Below are 18,303 nucleotides of genomic sequence, written 5' to 3' on the forward strand. Positions count from 1 at the left end.
GAGCCCAAGTCCACTGGATTCAGCACACAGCGATACAAGTCAAATCCTTTAGTTGTTTCTAATCTATATGACCGAAGCATTTAACTGTACTATATTTGCTCTTGTTACTTTAATATCTCCATAGAAGCTGTTAAACACTATGGGAAATGTCAGTGGACACTGTGACTGAGAATACAGTCCAATGTGGTCCAGTGGGGCTCCCAAAAGCAGACTACAGCTATTTATTTATTTATTTTTATCAATTTTTAAAGTCAGTGCAAGAGTCACATGTTTGTGTCTGCAGGGTTTCTCTCCTGTCACTCCAGCTGCCCCCCACAGTCCAAACACATGCACTGGTTCGGTAAACTAGTGGGTGTGACTGGCTGTTTGTCTTAGACTTCGACTTCTCCACCTGCGCAGACCTGAGTTGGATAAGTGGAAGAAAATGGACGGATGCTACAAACTCCTGGGGTTTGATCAAATGTGTGCTTAATGTTATGTCTGATTAATTTCATCTTGTTATCGTCAACAGACAGTGCCAAGAAACAGCTGTTAAAGCTAAATAAAAGAGGGGATTTTTCTTTGATTAAGAGGGAAGGGTTTAGGAGAAGTAGAAACAGGAAGAACAAAGTGGGATGATGAAAAGTGAAAGTTTGAACAGGCCGGTTGCATAGTGCACGGTTCCTATATAAGGAGTGCTGCAGCAGCAGTCCCCTCACTTCCTTTGCCACAGTAGTTGTTGAAGGGAAGAACAGGCTCTGCATCAGCGCATCTGTCTCCAGAGAAACCAAAAGGCAACTCTTCCTGCAAGACCAGACATGGCTCCAAGGGGTGATGGCAGACTCTTCCTCTCCATCCTTTTCATCGCTTGTTACTGCACAGGTGAGTTTCTCCCAGGCATCCTCCGGTGCCAAATCTTTTTATTTTCTATTCATGCATTTTCATCTCAGGCAGAAATATGAAATGAATCACTGCAAAAACATGTCTGTAGGCTTAAAGGGATGCAATGTATCTTTAAAAAATAATCACTTGAAATGACAAATAGAGAAAGCAGTAATCCTAAATATACATCTGTGGTTCTGTAGAATTTGAGTTTTACGTTTGCAGAGATTCCTGACAAATGCATCTCCAATTGTTTCTGCTAGATTTACAATTTATGAATCATTAAAGAGCTGAACAAAAGAGGACAGCAAAGTCTCGTGCAGGATGTAGAGATGAGGGTGACATCCAGTAAAAATATAGTAAAATGATGAGCAGAATATTAAGTAAATGTGAAAATTAACTATAAATATGCTGATAAGCATTGTTTATCAGTGCAATGGCAAAGGTGTGGCAGTGGCATTCCCCTCGCCTTGGTGCATTCTTTGTTGTAGGTGAAAGCTAAAGTTCAACTGTGGAAAATCCCTGTCCAGTGACAAAAGCGTGCCATGCCCCTGGGCGTGTTCGTCACTCTGGGGACTGCATCCTAATAACTACTAATAAGTTGCACGCATGCAGTGCTGAACAAACCTTTCCTGGAAATATGTTCTTTAAATATATAAAAGTAGTAATGATGAAAAATGATGCAACTAAAAAGAAAAATCTTAAAAACTATGAATGAAAAGAGGCAAATATACGAACCTGATATGTAACCTGACGCTTAAAAAACTATAACAGCTGTTTTCCTGTAAAACCTCACAGCTCAGCTGGACTGAACCTACGTCACCTTATCCTTCACAAACATGACCTCAGAGACAGAGCATGTGTTCGTGGTTTCGTTTTGGAGCGTCACCTTTTGCTGACACGGTCTTCTTTGTGTTTCAGTGACGCTGGCACAGGTGCCCGTTGACTGCTGCTTGAGTGTGGCAAAAAAACCTATCGGGAAAGGTGTCGTCGCAAACTACCACCATCAGGTCCAGGGACAAGGCTGCGCTATTGATGCCACAATGTAAGTTCTGATGAGGTGCAGTGGATTATGTATGTAAGGGATCAGGATATAGAGACATGCTGCTATCACAAGCTCATTTTGACCTGAGTGATTTGTGTTCTGGCAGATTTCTGTCCAGAGGTGGCCGGACAATGTGCGCCCCCGTTAATGAAAAGTGGGTGGAAGGTCTGAAACGCCACGTGGATCAGCTGAGGAAATTCTGCAAGAAACAAAACTACACGGTACGTTCACTCTACTCTGCTTCTCAGCAAGATAAACTCTTTAGATGTTTTTAAACGAGATGGTGACCCTACTTAAGCGAAATACACTTGATTTGAAGGAATAGTGCCGCTTTTTAGGAATGTAAGCTGCAGTTTTAAGAAGACTGCTTATGTGCGCTGAACAGGTACTCCCAGAAAATCATCACATCAGTCCCACTGTGTGAAACTTATCTTCAGGCAAAGTTAAAACCAAGCAGTGAATTTAAAAGTCCAAAGGTCCAAATTTTAAATCAAATCAAAGTCTTTTTAATATTAAAACACCAGAACTTACACCCACCACCTCCTAACATGGACTTTCTACATCAGTAAGATGTTAGTTTAATCTCCTGCTTCATCTCCAATTCGTCTCCTTTTGCTTTCTTGGGTTAATGTTTTGTCTGTGACGAGCTTCTGGATATTTTTGGGGGGCTGGTGCCTGAAACATCTGGATTTCAATTGTTTTTACATCACTGAACAGAGGTCACTTTAGGCCTGAAGGTTTAGACACTGAGGTTAGAAGTCAGGCCAAGATGAGTGTTATGGATAAAAAATAACCCTTAAACAGATGTTTATTATTTAAAATTGACACCAGTGCACATTTCACATGCACTTATTCTTATTTTACAATATAACATTTACTAAGCAATACAATAAATAAATAATAAATAATAACATGTCTTCAAATAAAAACACCAGAAAAAGCTGCAACGTATTAAATAGTGAGATTTAGAAATGTTAGATCATATATATTTGGACTTTATGCTGTCGTGGCATCATCAGTTAAACTCCTCACAGACTTTAACCAAAGCAGCCACATGTTTCAAGCCTCATTTAATTTCAAGTGTTTTGAGGCCAATGAACTGTTAAACCGCTAATCCTGATACTGGTCATGTGGTGGTGCTCACCTCTCACCTTCAGCTGTTTGCTAGGTGCACATTGTTACCCTCTGTGTTGCTTTTGTGATAGATAGTTGGTTATTTTTAGAACACTCTCTTTTATTCCTCGCTAGTGACCCGTACGTTTTTATCTTAGAAAGCACAAGTCGAGACACAAGCTGCAATCACTTAATCGCTGTTCTTGCACTCGACTGGATTACACAAGAGTCCCCTGTTACTGTGCCATTAGGCACCATGCTTGACAAAACAGGAAGTTAAAGCCGTGGTGAAAATAATGACCTTGGGGTTTCTGAACATTTGTATTCCTACAGGGCAAACGCTGCACTGGAGTGAAACCCTAGTGAATCAAACGTTGACCCTTCAGCCAGAGCAGTGGTTCCAAGTCAGCGAGGAGAAAGATGGGATCGACCACAACATGAATAAATTAAGAATTTAAGCTTAATATGAAAATGATCTGCTATTTTTCTGCCTACTAAAACAATATCTTGCCTTTTTTATGTAACTATCAATTTTATGAAAGACAAAATATTTTGAAGGACGTTATGTTTTGTATTCTGTGTGTTTTGTTTTAGATGTAAAGGGTCTGTGATATCGGTACATGAAAAAACTGAAAATGTGATTGTTTGTTTAGTGTCTGGTTCGCTAAGCAACTTAAAACTCAGGAACAAGCAGTTTGTTGGTCATATGGATTTATGTGAGTGTTGATATTATCAAAATAAAGCTTCCCCCCCAAAAAATCCAAATCGTGCCTGTGTTCTTTGTCGATGATGCTCTACTCTCTGTTAGGACTGAAAATGAGTAAATGACCTTCACTACAATGTTATAATTCATCTTAATGTAGGTATATATTCAGACCCTGGCTTATTTAGCTTTACAATAGGGGCTGAACCCATGTTCATAGATGTGTTCATAGACATCTGTGTGGAAAATATTTGCCCCTTCTTTATTTCTTTGCATATTTGTCATATTAACATGTTTCAGATCATCAAAGAAATGCTATTTTTGCACTAAAGTGTTTGGATGACTGAGAATGACTCTTTCACATCTCTGTGGAGAACTTTTGGCCGATATTATTGAGAAATTTCCACACTGGAGAGTTTTCTAGCATGGCCAGCCTACTGACAGTCACACCTGTCACACACTGTGGATGGTGGCTCTCAGCACCTTAGAAATGGCTTTGTAACCTTTCCGGACTCATAAATGTGACTTTATTTCTCAGCTCTTCCTTTAGATTGTGATGTGATGCTTTTTGAGATCTTTAAGCCTGCTTCAGTTTCTCAGGCTCTACTCCAGCGATTTCTTGGTTCAGCAGGTCTGGCAGTAATCAGGCCGGGGTGTGGCTGGTGAAATTAAACTGGGTCACAGTTAATTCCTGATCTGGGGCAATTATTTTTCCCACACGGGGTCAGCTAAGTTTGGATAGATTTTCCTTTGATAAATTAAATAATGTTTTTAAAATATGCATTTTGTATTTACTCTGGTTAGCTGAATATCAAAGTTAGCTTTGATATTTTTTTACAGGACTGTAATTAGTGCTTTGAACATCTTCACAGTTTCTTTAGATGACTCGTATAATGAATCATAACTGCTTTGAAAATATGATAAAAGTGCTTAAAAGCGCTTGGTTGGTTTAACCAGCCATCATTTAGCTGTGGGAAGGTTGGAACCCATCCCTGTTCTCATAAGGTGTGGCACATCCTGGACAACGATGCACTCTCACATTCACACCTATGGTCAGTTTAGAGTTTCCAGTAAACCCAGCATGTAGAAGACAGAGTTCTGAGAGCTTAAACTGTTTTGCATGAAAACTGTATGAATATCCACGAATAAATCAAAATGACTGCAGGTCAGAACACACGAAAACACACACACACTCGTTTTTATATCTTAGTGAGGACATCTAATTGACATAATGATTTCCATACTTGAACCCTAACCATCGAAAACGAATGCCTAACCCTAACCCTCAGCCTAACCCCAACCATAACCTAACTGTACACCAAAACCACATTTTGAGCCTCAAAAATGGCTTCAAACTCGCTGGGACCAGGATGTTGGTCCCCACAAGTATAGTAACATGCCAACTTTCTGTCCTCACAAAGATGTCTAAACATGTGTACACACACACACACACACACACACACACACACACACACACACACACACACACACACACACACACACACACACACACACCATAGTTTGATGACCAGTCTTTACTCACCCCTTGCCTTTTGATTCCAGTTCTAGGTATGGTGCACTTTGCACTTCACAGTACCAGTGCGTTACTGCGGAGCCCTCTGTTTGACCCCTCTCCTGCAGCTGGGCCACAACCACAGCCTGCCACCACAGGTCCCAGGCTAAAGTGGCCTATTTCAGATATGAAAGTTACTCGTTGGTCTCTCTGGGTATTTGGATCCTGCATAACTGTGTATGTGCAGGTTTGTCTTTCCAAAACACTGATGGTGTCACACAGGCCTGAAACCCTGGTTAAGAGGCAGATAGCATTCCAAGTGTTGAAATGCTAAACTGATAATTACATGGTTATATGTCAGTTTAGGATTTGGTTTAGTGAATGTGGTGAACATCAAACGTTGGCATAGACAGCTCTGTGGACTGCTGTGTTCTGTGCAAAACCTCAGACTCTTGTTTAAAGACATTATGGCTCCATTACCAGGAATCTTCATTGAACCCAATAACTGGCTAATTCCAAGAGACCTTCACATTTTCAACCACTGCTAAGATGTCAGGATTTACAGGAACTACTTTGGCCTCACTGTTTTCACAGTTACGCAGACGTCCGAAACTCCAGCAACTCAATTTTATTTGTGTAAAAGCAAAGAAAACAAAGCTGCAAACGTCCATTTTGCAGCTGCTTATTCAGCTGAGTCAGCTTTTGTTGTGAGCTTGCACAACTTCCCTTTCACAGTAACATAAAACCCCCACAAAGTGAGACCATGAGGCATTATTTGGGTTTTATGTAATAGACGGTCTGTGAGGTAACTTTAGAAAACGAGAATTTACACGCTGGTAAATTTGGAGTGAAATTTCAAGGAAGTGTCAGTGAGACGTTTAATAATTTACTTATCTGGATAAAGTTTAATCTGGTGTGTGAGAAGGCCTTTGTTATCCTCCACCACACATTCAGGAAATATAGAGCATTAGATTTCACACTAGGCTGTCCTCTACGGATTGATTATGATGATGTGGGAACAACACCAGCACGAGGATATCAGATCATCCGTCATCTACAGTCAATGCGCCAACATTTCTCTTACAACTCCTTCATTTATTTCCCAACAGATCCTTGTGCCATGACTGTCATTATAGTGCAAAGACACTCCCAAGAAGGAAAATCCCTCTCTTCTTTCATTACATTAGGTATAGGCGTGTAGCCACATATATCACAATGGCTCAGGCTGCTCTGAGTTAGGACATACCTATATGCAAAAGAATAAATAAATGGAGAAGAAGAAATGGAAGCGCGGTCATTTTTCTGAGGAAAAGGCATCTTTTCAGGGGAATCTAATCTACGTCTTTGCGGTTAAACCATTAAAGAGGAACTGTGACACAAATAAGAGGCACTCACCGTGTGTCAGCACACAGCAGTCAGTGTGTCTGCAAGAGTGGCTCACAGAAATATTAATAGCACAAAGAAGTGATTCTTGCAAAATACACAAATTGGCAATATCTGATCACAAATGTGAGTAATGTGTCCAGGGCAAGCTGCCTGACCGTGAGCTGATTTCAGTTGATTTGCAGTTTCAGCTGAGCCGTTATTAGCCTGAAAAACTTGCACCAATATTAACAAAAACATTTCCAGGAAAAAAAAGCTGTGCATTTAAATGTAAGCAGACACGACACGTTGTGCACTGATGCATGTACTTCTAACTTTGCATTTGAGCGCTGGAAATGTGTTTAACTTCTGTCTTTGTGAGTTATTTCAGGTTTTGAGACCGGACCCTTGACTGGAACTTTTCAGTATTGTGATAAGAAATACAGTTAGGTCCATAAGTATTTGGACAGAGACAGAGATGCTGGGTTTCCTGCTTTTTATTGTGATACCACAACTTTACTGCAGCAGCTTCCAGTTGCTGTTTGTTGTGGGCCTTTCTGTCTGAAGTTTAGTGTTTAACAAGTAAAATGCATGCTCATGATCAGGTGACTTGTCCATTTAAGAATATTCCACTTCTTCGCTTTGATAAACTCCTGTATGTTTGGATGGTCATTGTCCATCTGGATTAGAAAAACCACCCAATCAATTTGACTGCATTTAGCTGGATTTGCGCAGAGAGTAAGCCTCTGAACACCTCAGAGTTCATTCAGCTGCTTTTGTCCTGTGTCACATCATCAATGTGGATTGCTTTGGATCATGAGCTGTTCCACGCATCACTCTGGTAGAAGTAAATCTCTTTAACATCTGTCCAAAGAATGTTTTTCCACAACTTTGCTGGCTTTTTTAGCTCTTTTTTCAGCAAAGTCCAGTCTAGCATTGCTATTCTTGAAGCTTATGAGTGGCTTAACCTTGCAGTGAGCCCTCTGTACCCTTTACTTTCATGCCATCTTCTCTTTAGGTGTAGTTGGATATCAGTACGCTGACCTCCTGGAGAGTGTTATTCACTCGGTTGGCTGTTGTAAAGGGTTTGTCTTCACCATGGAAATGATTCTGTGCTCATGCACCACTGTTATTTTCTTGGATGTTCAAGTCTCCTTGCATTGCTGAGTTCACCAGTGCCGTCTTCCTTTCTCAGGATGTACCATTTTACCACTCCCAATATTGTAGCAATTTCTGGGCTGTTTTTAATCTATTTTCACAGCTTGGGACGGCTTGTTTCAACACATGTTGTCAGTTCACAGCAAAACCTGCCAAAGCAAGCACCACACCTCAAATCAACTCCAGGCCTTTTATTTATTTAACTGATAATGACATAGCGAAGGAATCGCCCACACCTGCACATGAAACAGCCTTTGAGTCAATTGTCCAATGACTTCTGTTCCCTTTCAAAAGAGGGTGGTGCACACTAAGGAGCCGATGCTCCTAAACCCTTCATCCAGTCCGAGTGTGGATACCCTCGAATGAAACCTGAGAGTCTACACATTATGTCCATGTCCATTATAGAACTATAATTGGAACATGGTTCAGTAAAAAGGTAAAAGAACTGTAGCTCTTCAGAGGATATTAGAAACGCCTGGTATCAGTTTGGGAGAGTCGTGATCTTACTGCTCTATAACTGCACAGATGTATGACCGAGGGCACTTGAGGATTTGTTTCTAGCTAATTAAAGCATGTGGTCATTCATATCATATACAACATGTGTAGCTTTTGTAGCATTACAGAGTCTGTAAAATGTTGCACATATTAATATAATTTTTACTTTGTCAGGTCAAACATTTGAAAGACAGCAGCACTGATGAACAGAATATTCTCATCAGTGACTGTGGAAAATACCCACCTGTGTGCTGGAGCTGAACTCAGAGCTCAGTGCATATCTGTGACGCTCTTCCACAACAAACTGGGGAAAGATTCATTTTGCAGAGTGACATTTTATATCACCAGGGGTTATATGTTATCGACTATTTAGTGTATGTTGAAGTCTAACATGCTCTGTGCTTTGAAACCAGGTGAATCATCAGATTAAGTTACACATGATGATGCACGGCTTTCACTAGCATATCTGTCAGCACCGCTGGCAAACCTCCCTGATGGCAGACAGATGCTCAGCTCTTAGCTGGTGTTAAATTACCCACCCTGGCTTTGATGAGCTGTTGACTGACATCACTGTAAGCTTTACCTCTTCAACCAAGAGCTGTCCTTAATTGCCCCAATATAAATGTCTCCTAAGTATACAGGTATTTAACCCCCCGCAATCCTAAACACATTAAGTGTTATATACACTGAATTATCAGTGTTGTTGCTGTTTGAGGATATATGACACTACCCTTCAATGAAATCTTAATTTTATGTCAATTTTTTTTTCTCATTTCCTTGTTTCAAATGTTGTTTCTACATTTTATGCAAAATTGTTTTGCAAATTAACACTTCTGAAGTATGTTTTGCTTCAAAGACTTTAGAATAATATTAAATCCACTCATGGATCAGGCTGGTTCAATGAGCTTTAGCAGTACGGTTAGATTAAACAGGTATATTCTTAACTACAACCAAAGTTCAACTTGTGTAGCTTGACATCAGTACAGAAGGGCATGTGTGGAGACACAGCTCCTTAAAGAGAGGACAACTTATAGAAGTAGAAAAATGATTTGATATGTTTGCCTCTCAAATACATCTTCAGTGTGCAGCACATTAGTTCATGCACAGGTGGCTCAGACAAAAAGACAATATCGCCCTCTGGTGGCAACATGTGCTACACGTGGAATGATAATAATATTGAGGGCGTAATGGGAAGGATTTCTTTTTTAAATCTACTTCAGATCTGCAGACAATTAACCTGTGTAACTGGAACACCACTGGAACTGGAAAACTCAACTGGTGTTTAATGAGACAGAATAATAATAATAATAATAATAATTAAAAAAAACAGACTTGTGTTTTATATATAATCATGGAGAAATTCACAGAGCTCTGTGCAGACTCCTAAAAACAAAACAAAAAAACCAAAACATCCACCACACAAGAAAACACTACAGAAGATGATTCAGTCTGTTGTGTGACTTCACGAGTCTCTCGCAGCATTGTGGAGGAATTCATCGCTACAGTTCATTCAGGTTTGTGGACATTTGTTTATGCACAGTATTAAATAAGGTTGAGGTCTGAACTGTGATCGGACCCATGCAGCACCTTGATTCTTTTCTTTTTCACCCATTCTGTTGTAGATTTGCTGCTGTGTTTGGGATCATTGAGAATTTATGGACAATTTCATGTCAATAGCACCTTTAGAAATAGATTTACTTGGAAATTTGGTGATGTGTTCAATGCTTATTTTACCTGCTGTAAAATGCCCAAACATCTGCTTTTACACAGGTGCTTAAACTTACTGATTCCTAGTTTATCAAGTAGGCTTGATTAGCAGTACCTGGCTGTTACTTACGTCGTCCTATGGAAGCGGTAAAGCTGTATTTAGTTTGCATGGAGTCCTGTGAAAACTTAACCACTCATGAATCATAAGCAGCTGAACGCGTTGGCATAGCATTAAAGCAGAAAGCACAACTTGCACCCTCAGTAGTAATAATAATAATAATACAACTGCCTGACACATCTCTGGTTGCAGCCACTTAGTTTTATGCTTTTCCAGTAAAATTTAAGATGGGAACACTTACTCAGCATGCCCATCACTGGGGCAGCGCAGAGCCTCACTGATAAATGAAGCAGGTATTTAATAAGCACGCAGTGAACCGAGTCGTAAGCTGGATGCTGCCCATAAATCCAGAGTGTTCTCGGGTAGAAAAATCCCTTCAAAGGTGACGTGTGAGGGGGAAAAAGACACTGGAGCCACACGAGTTTGTGATCACATGAGCACTTTGTTATTTAACATCCATAGTAGTTTGATAATGTCATACGTACACATCATATAGTCTGGACACAGAGAGAAGAGCAGTGTCACTGATGCTGAAGGTATTTACAGGCAGCCAGGAGAGAGAATGCAGGGAGAAAACAGACGAGAGAAACAAAGATCACTCCTTTCTTTCCTTCTCTCTTATGTCACTCCTACAAGTATTTTAATGCACAACATCCCAGATATCTAAATGCTTAATTCTAAAAAGAAGTCTCTCTTTGCCTCTGGCCCCCTGGGCCTCCCTCGCCCGTCTCTGTTTTAATTACTGTGTGTTTATTTCTGTCGGTCCCCGGTGAGCTCTGAGCAGGATGGCAACGAACAGCAAACCTTCCTCCAACGTGACGGGCAACTTACAGTCAGCAGGTTGGTTAGCAGTGAGACTAAAGCTTATGCTCGCTTTCTGTAGTCAACATAAAATGCACTGAGAAACCTTTAATAACATTTGTACGTACAGCTCTACAGCAGAAATTAATTCAGGAGGGTTTTAAATATATTTACATTTGGATGAAATGTTAATCATCTCGCTGAAATTAGATGTTAAAAGTCTTACATAAAAATAAAAACTATACAGCAACGGAAAACTGAAATGGTGAAATTATATCCTATGTGAGATTTTCAAAAAATACACAAGCATTCATTTATTTAATATATGTACATTAATTTGACCTGTTTATAATTTTCCAGACTGGCCTTCTGTATACGTTTAAAGTATACAGTCGGAATTTTAGTTCTCCATCAACTCATTTTGAGCCTAAGGCCACATTTTGCACCTGAACAGGACCCCCCCAGAGCCTCCATCACAAACAATGTGTCGGGGTTTCCCTTTAAACATCAAAAATATCACCACAGATCTCCTTTTCTTTCACGTGAACGTGTGCAGACATAAATCTGGAGGACGCGTCGCATTAGACGCGTCAGAGCATGTACAAAATACACCATCAGGACAAATAGCTGGACAGGTGCCCCCCCCCACCTGCACTCTTTAATGCACAAGTGTAGAACTCCAGGCCTCGAGGGCCTGCAGGTCTTAGATGTGTCCTTGATCCAACACAGCTGATTTAAATGGCTCCAGAGGCCTGGTAATGAACTCGACTTGACCCAGGGTGAGATCTAAACCCTGCAGGACACCGGCCCTCGAGGCCTGGAGTTCGACACTTGTGCTTTAAGGCATGAATGAGATCTTTGCACTTTGAACCGGAATAAACTTCCATGCTGGAGTAAATCCCATCATCCCCTTTTCCAAAGACACCTGCACAGCTATGCTTTGCTTTCATTTGACATCCATGTTTTCTGTAAGCATCCATTTAGGTGCTTCCCTCAACTTATTAAATAAATAGAATTTATCAGACGTTTAAGTCACTAATGCATTTACAGTATGTACCAATAAATCGGGCCGTGTTACCACCAGCTCAGTCCTGCCATCCTCACAGGTTGTCAAGTCTTCTTAGATGTGAGAGTGAGGAGAGGGGGAAATAGGACGGTAAGGAAAAGCAAAAGATTTCGAGAGATTTCATGCAAGTCGTCGGTGTCAACCATGGTTTTATCCCAGCTGTGAGGAAAGGAGGATTACTTTGACTGTCTATCCATCCAACAGTCACGCTTAAACGAAGGCAGATCAAACAAAACGGAGGATAAAAAGAAAAAGCTGATTCTCCTTCTGCTCTCTTTTCACTTTGAATGTCTGAACAGCTGCTGTCACGAGCTCGTGTGCAGATCTCCACCGTCTCATTAGAATAATAAAAATATGCTGAATCACAGAACATTTATCCAAAAGCTCTTACATTCATATCAATCTTACCAAAAAGCAAAGACTCACTCGTTTCTACACGAATGCAAAGATCATATTAGCACTAAGTTTACAAGAGGACGTCAAACTAACCTGCGCCGGCACTGAGGGCGATCGTTTGAGCGGCGAGTTCAACGTGTGGCACAGCTGTACAGCACAGTGCAGCCAGGTGTGGAGCACGAGAGATCTGCCTATTTTTTTGAAATTAGAGCTGGATGATAAATAGACTGGACCTGCACATTGCTAAGCTAGAAGGAGAGGCAGAGAAAGAAGCGCTTGAGAGTCTTTGGGTTTGTTTGTGATCTTTGTGGGGTGCTTTTTTGTTTTTTGGATGTATGCATGCATACGTGTCTGGGTGTACCCTTGAAGCAGATGTCTGTTTGTGGTTGAGCCTGCATGCTTGCCCTCGCAGTCATGTCTGCATCCTCTCCAGCTTTACTACAATGATTTGTCTTTTTTTCCCTTTAAATTACAGATGAAAACGGGTTTTTGTGTTCGGTCCGTGTGCGGGAGGGATACCCTCCATGTCTGTTTGGCTTCACCTTTCGGACAGTTTTCTCTTGCTCAGCATTGCCCGAAACCAGGGGCATCCTGGCTGTCCTCCATGCTGTTGAGGGTGACGTAGACAATTGGAACCAAGCCCCGGGTGGAGCCCAGGGAACAGAGCAGCCAATCGGGGTCAGCCTTGCTCAGAACGCGCAGGATGTCGCCCTTGTTGAAGCTCAGCTGTCCGGGCTCGGTGGCGATGTGGTGGCACAGTGCTCGTACTTCGCTGAGAAATCAACACGGAGGCAGAAGGTGAGGATGAGTGATCGAAAAGTATTCGGAAACATTTTTTGAGGGAGGAATGCTTGGCATCACTTCCAAGTAACACTACGATAACACTGCAGGCGGTTCCTACCAGCTGGACTGTAGTTTGGCCTCAGCTGGGTACGTCGACGCTGGTGGAGCTGTACTTTGGGTGCGAGTTGGTGTGGCAGGAAGCTCCGCCTTTTTTCCGGGGCCTGCTCCAATGGTCAAAGCTACAAGGTCGAGAACAGACCGATCCAAGCCGAGCCAGCCCGATGGAGGTCTAAGAAACACAAACAACGTGAAAACAAAAGGCCGATGTTAGTCCAGGTCAGTCTTTCGTCATTTGCGGCACGACATCAACGGCATCCAGTGAAGCAAAAATATATATAAACCCACTAAATTTGTAAAGAACTGGAAAATGTTCCTCAGGAAGAAGGTGATCGTTCTGTTCGTTTCAGATTAAGATATACAAATGATATTTTGGTGGTTTCAGTCATGAACATTTTCTCACCTGGTCTTTTGGGTTTTTGGCTTCTGTTCACCTCCTTCTGCTTTCGAGGGAGAACCGACACTAGAGCCAAAGAGCCTGCTCCAGCGCAGACTCTGTCCCTGTGAGGGGCTCTCATCCTGGGCTCCGCCGTGGCTCCCAGTCACCGTGACCTCCAGAGGGTTGGTGTGATTCTCCTGGTTGAGGACAGACTCTGGGGGGCTGCCCATCCACGAAGGCCGCCCCCTGGATCCAGATGAGTCCCCGCTCAAGCTACTGCTGCTGCTCTTCCTGCCCTCACCTTCCTGAGAGGCCTCCGCTCCCTCCACCACTCCCTCTCTTGTGGGTGGGATTTGGCCCTGTCGTCTCTCCGATGACTTCTTCCTCTTCTCGGTCTTAACAAACTTTGTCCCCTCTGTGGATTGGTCGATGTAGACCTGGGAGGACTGCATGAGCTGGTACCACCAGCCGGCCTGCCTGTCTTGCCGCTGACGCCCTTCATCTGCAGGAAATCTGTCTTTTTCCTTCCTCTTGTCCTTCTTCTTTTTATCTTCATATTCTCCATGGCTCTCCTGTCCTACACCTTTCACCCTCTGCCCTTGGACCCCCCTCTCCTTCCATAAATGTGCAAACCCTACTTCCTTCACTGTCCCTCTGCAATCAGGCCCAGCTGTCATGCTCTGAGCTGTAACGCTCTCTTTCCTCAGCATCGATTTCCCCGCTGCTGCCTCTCTTCTCGATCCAACTCCCTCCATCCTTGGCCATGTTCCCTCTCGCCTGAGCCCCGCCTTCTCTTTCTTCACCTCTGCGCTTGAGTCTTTGACCATTTCACTGACAGTGTTGCTCCACCCCCTCATGAGCTGGAAGGTGGAGCACTTCGACTGGTCGACGCTCTGGCCTGCAGAGCAGAGCTGCTCTTTGCGACGAAGCTGCTCTTGTCCCTTTTGGAGGAGATGTGGTTCAAACAGCAGGTCCAGGTCAAAGGGGAGCAGTGAGAGAGGCTGCAGCAGGAGGAGGAGCTCCTCAAAGAGGGGCTGACACGGCCCCTGTGACAGGGGAAGGAAACCCCAAGGGCTGTAGTATGCGGCAATAATATCTGAATAAAAGATAAGAGAGGTAAGGAGGCGTCACAACAAGATGCACAAGAAGAAATCCGTCGTTTCAGTCACTATGGTCTTACCTTCATGCGTGTAGAGGTGATTGAACCAGAATTCCAAAGATTTCAGACTAAAACAGACAAACAGTCACTTATTTAAAACCTGCAGCAGAGTAAAAGTCTCCTGCAGAAGACATTTAAACAGTCATCACACCCAAAACTGAGTCTTTTAATCAGCTCTGACATGGTTTTAAAGGGGACCCGTCATGCTCTTTGTTATTCTCTGCTACTGATGATAATGGGGTCAGTGTATGGAAGTCATTCTTTAGCTCCCGAGTGATTTAGACGCTCAGTGTCATGGTTCTGGGTCCTTTTGACCAGTGTTTTGAGTTTTCTTGTGTTTTGGTGTCTTTTGTATTAGAATTAGTTTACCGCGTCCCTCTGTGTGTGTCTTTGTTTTTGTGTGTTTGTGTGAGCCCTTGTGTCTTGTTTCCCTCTTCTGTTCCCATGTTCCCCTCCTTGTGTGTCGTTCCACGCTCCCCCCATCTATTTTTCCCAGGCCGTCATGTCTCTCCTCTCGCTCTGTCTCGTCTCCGTTAACTGTTTCTGCGTCCCCCTCGTTATCTCCTCCTGTTATCTACAGAATCCATTTTGTTTCCCTAAGTGTGCTTTCCTCTCAGTTCCCGTGTCATGTTGGGAGTTAGTCTGCGTCTTAGTGTTTCCTGTTTTATTTTGACAGTCTTGGTGTACTTAAGCCTTCTGTTTCTGTCTGTCCAGCGTCGTGATCTGTCTCGTTCCCTGCCGAGTGTTCTGCCTTCCCACCTGTTTAGTTTCATGCGTATTCCCAGTTTAGTTAGTTTTTGTATTTCTGCCTTCTGAGTTTATTCTTGCCTTTGTGAGTCTGCATTTTGGTCCATTTCCGCCTTCACACGGCCAGCTTTGAACTCAACTCTTGCCTTTGTACTTTCATGTCCAACACACAGTTCATATATCCCAGAAGCCCCGCCCACCCACTGTTCAAACCTGTTCAAAGCCTATTAGAGGAAATCTGGGAGGTTGCCCCTGACGATGAAGGCCAGCATTAGGTAAACTGAAGTGTGAAGTATTCAACGTTACTTTACGTACCTCAAGAATAATAATTTAGTGCTGATTAGGCCAATATTAGGCCGTCTTTAAGGAATAACACCAGTTCAAAACACACATGAATACACTTCAGCTTATAAACATGTCCTCAGAGAGCGGGTAATCAAAACTTAGAACAAAAAGGTTACGAGAGACAAATAACAGCTCACAACATGATTACTTTTTTCATTCAAAAAAAATCTGATTACATTTCACTGTAGGTTACACACATAGCCACAAATACACCAAAGCACTGACCAACAGGGGGCACTAATGTGCCAAGATATGCAGGAATGTACCAGAAAGAAATGGAACAAGAAGTCGTGAATGCAAACAACGTGGGGTTTAAAATACTCAGAACGAGTTTTCAATAGTTTCTAATCTGTTTGACTTCAAGAATTCACAGATTGTGTTTTTCTTAACTGACTGAGACTTTCATCCATCACCTCTGTTATCGGACATAAACAGTAACGCTTTTAAATGCAATGCACTTCAGCACACCATGATGACCTCGAGAATAAACCTAAAGTAGAAACGTCACTATTTTGCAGTCACTAAGACCCAAAAACACAGAAGCTGTTGTCGTGTCAGAGCGAATCAGAGTGAGCTCGAGGCTCAGAGTGTAAACTGAGAATGAAAACAGCAGTAAATGAAACGACTCACTTGAGCAGGCCGAAGATGAAAGCATTCAGTCTCATGCTGTGGCTCGTGAGCTCCGAGTACTGGCTCACCTTTGAGAGCAGGCTGTGGAGAACACGTGTGGACGGGCCTGAAAGGACACACGTTTCAGAAAACACATGTTAAGCTTAAACAACATCTGCAAAAGAATGACTGTAGCGGTTTGTGAATGCACCCCAAATAGAGAGGAAAGTACAACGAGTAAGCATTTTGGGACCCTGGTTAGAAGGTGAAGTTTGACATGGAGGTAAGGAGCTCATTTCTTTGTGCCCTGCTGCTCTGCAGTCACCTGAATCCTGCTCATGTCAGCGCTGCCAAAGGTCAAAGTTTCGTTTTGTTACAAACACAATCTATGCCTCCTATTAGTCATTTTTATTTTTTATCATATTTGTTTTTATTTATCTGCTTTGCAGTTCATATTTTATTTGTTCATGATTTTTAATCTTCTAATGTTTCATTTATCTTTCTAAATGTTTTACTGCTTGTTGTTTCCTTTCTAGTCTTGTGAAGCACTTTGTAATTTTATTTTGAAAGGTGCCATTCTACTCTATTACTTCACTTCATCCTTCTGCACCATAGTTGTCTGCTCCGACACTGATGGTGAAAATCTTGCAGTTTAGTTCAACATGTCACTGCTTCATCACCTCTTAGAATTAGTCAGGCCTTTGTCAGCGCAGGGTCAGCATTACAGTGAGCGAGTCACTGCGGTGGATCAATACTAATGCCAACTTCCCGCAAAATCAACTTTAATTGTTAAGTATCGGTATGTCCCCTCCACCCCAGCTCTCTCACCCAGCTGTGTGGACGCCTCCACGAGGCTCCAGGGCTGACAGCGGCGCTGTCCAATGATCAGGTCCAGCACGTAGGCCTTCAGACCGTCCTGCAGCACGTCACGTAGAGCCGGACACAGATACTTCAGGATGAGGTGACCCACGTTGGGACTCACCCAGCTGTTCCCGAGCTTTGCCTGGCGGGTTGTAGAGAAGTACAGTCACAGACTCAGAGATACGAGCTTAAGGCTACGACAAAACTGACATGTTATAGCGGGAACATAGAGACAGGGAGACTAGACATGAGACGTGGGAACAGGAAAGGTACAGAGAAAACATGGGGACAGAACAGGGACTGTCAAAATAAAACAGGAAGCACACGACAGGTACAGAGACACGGACTTGATACTGAACAGAGGGAACATGGAGTGAGTGACATGAGAAATGACTGACTGGGGAACATAATAAACACAAGGACAGAACTAAACATACACCAAACATGAGGGGCACAGGAACCAAAACCTAAAAACTAGGAATCACAAACTGGACAGCAAGAAACACAGAACAGAAACACTGGGTCACCGACCCCGGACCGTGACACTGTGGTCCACCTCACCAACTGATAAACTCACATGTATTTGCCAGAAATTATATTATAATATTACCACTGTAACAATAAACGATAGATGTTTGTGTCATTGATGCTCTGAGACAAGATTACCCGACCGTGGGTGACAGTCTGACAGAACGCTCTGTCCCCCTGACACTGAATCTAAAGCTACTGAACCAAGCGCTGCTTTAGATGCAGCGTGTGTTTATTCTGTATTTGTCCCATATACAAATACAGAATAAAAATACAAATAAATATTACATAACATTTGCTACAAGTACACAAACAGCTTGCTCACTCTCACCAAGCAGTCAGGTGGCGCCATCTGATGGTGAAGCTGGTGTAATTCACCACAAAACACACATTTTGGTTCTTTTGCGCTTCATTGCAGTTGTGATGTGTTTGTGCAA

The 18,303-nt window shown here is 42.6% G+C and overlaps 2 protein-coding genes across 6 annotated transcripts in view; one reads left to right on the forward strand and one right to left on the reverse strand.

The window, feature by feature from the left end:
- Positions 1-436: 436 nt before the first annotated feature.
- Positions 437-3,580, forward strand: LOC113034398 (C-C motif chemokine 19-like). The gene is made up of 4 exons (XM_026188919.2): positions 437-861; positions 1,783-1,906; positions 2,013-2,127; positions 3,353-3,580. The coding sequence occupies exons 1-4, from the start codon at positions 798-800 to the stop codon at positions 3,380-3,382; spliced, it is 333 nt and encodes a 110-aa protein (XP_026044704.2). The 5' UTR covers positions 437-797; the 3' UTR covers positions 3,383-3,580.
- Positions 3,581-12,543: 8,963 nt separating this feature from the next.
- The window catches only part of rusc2 (RUN and SH3 domain containing 2), a 38,310-nt gene continuing 32,550 nt past the window's right edge, over positions 12,544-18,303 (reverse strand). For all 5 annotated transcript variants that reach the window (XM_080287465.1, XM_080287467.1, XM_080287466.1 and 2 more), the window contains 6 exons: positions 17,306-17,480; positions 16,499-16,604; positions 14,798-14,844; positions 13,642-14,713; positions 13,240-13,410; positions 12,544-13,110 (listed from right to left, as the gene is read on the reverse strand). In XM_080287465.1, coding sequence (XP_080143591.1) covers positions 12,903-13,110; positions 13,240-13,410; positions 13,642-14,713; positions 14,798-14,844; positions 16,499-16,604; positions 17,306-17,480 — 1,779 coding nt within the window. In that variant the 3' untranslated portion in view covers positions 12,544-12,902. The remainder of the gene's footprint in view (positions 13,111-13,239; positions 13,411-13,641; positions 14,714-14,797; positions 14,845-16,498; positions 16,605-17,305; positions 17,481-18,303) is intronic.

Source organism: Astatotilapia calliptera, chromosome 12 (assembly GCF_964374335.1).
Source record: "Astatotilapia calliptera chromosome 12, fAstCal68.1, whole genome shotgun sequence".
Lineage (NCBI taxonomy): Eukaryota > Metazoa > Chordata > Actinopteri > Cichliformes > Cichlidae > Astatotilapia > Astatotilapia calliptera.

Coding starts and splice junctions, on each gene's coding strand:
- LOC113034398 (XM_026188919.2), top strand. CDS start 798: ATGGCTCCAAGGGGTGATGGCAGACTCTTCCTCTCCATCCTTTTCATC. Junction 862..1,782: donor CATCGCTTGTTACTGCACAG/GTGAGTTTCTCC, acceptor TTTGTGTTTCAG/TGACGCTGGCACAGGTGCCC. Junction 1,907..2,012: donor TGCGCTATTGATGCCACAAT/GTAAGTTCTGAT, acceptor GTGTTCTGGCAG/ATTTCTGTCCAGAGGTGGCC.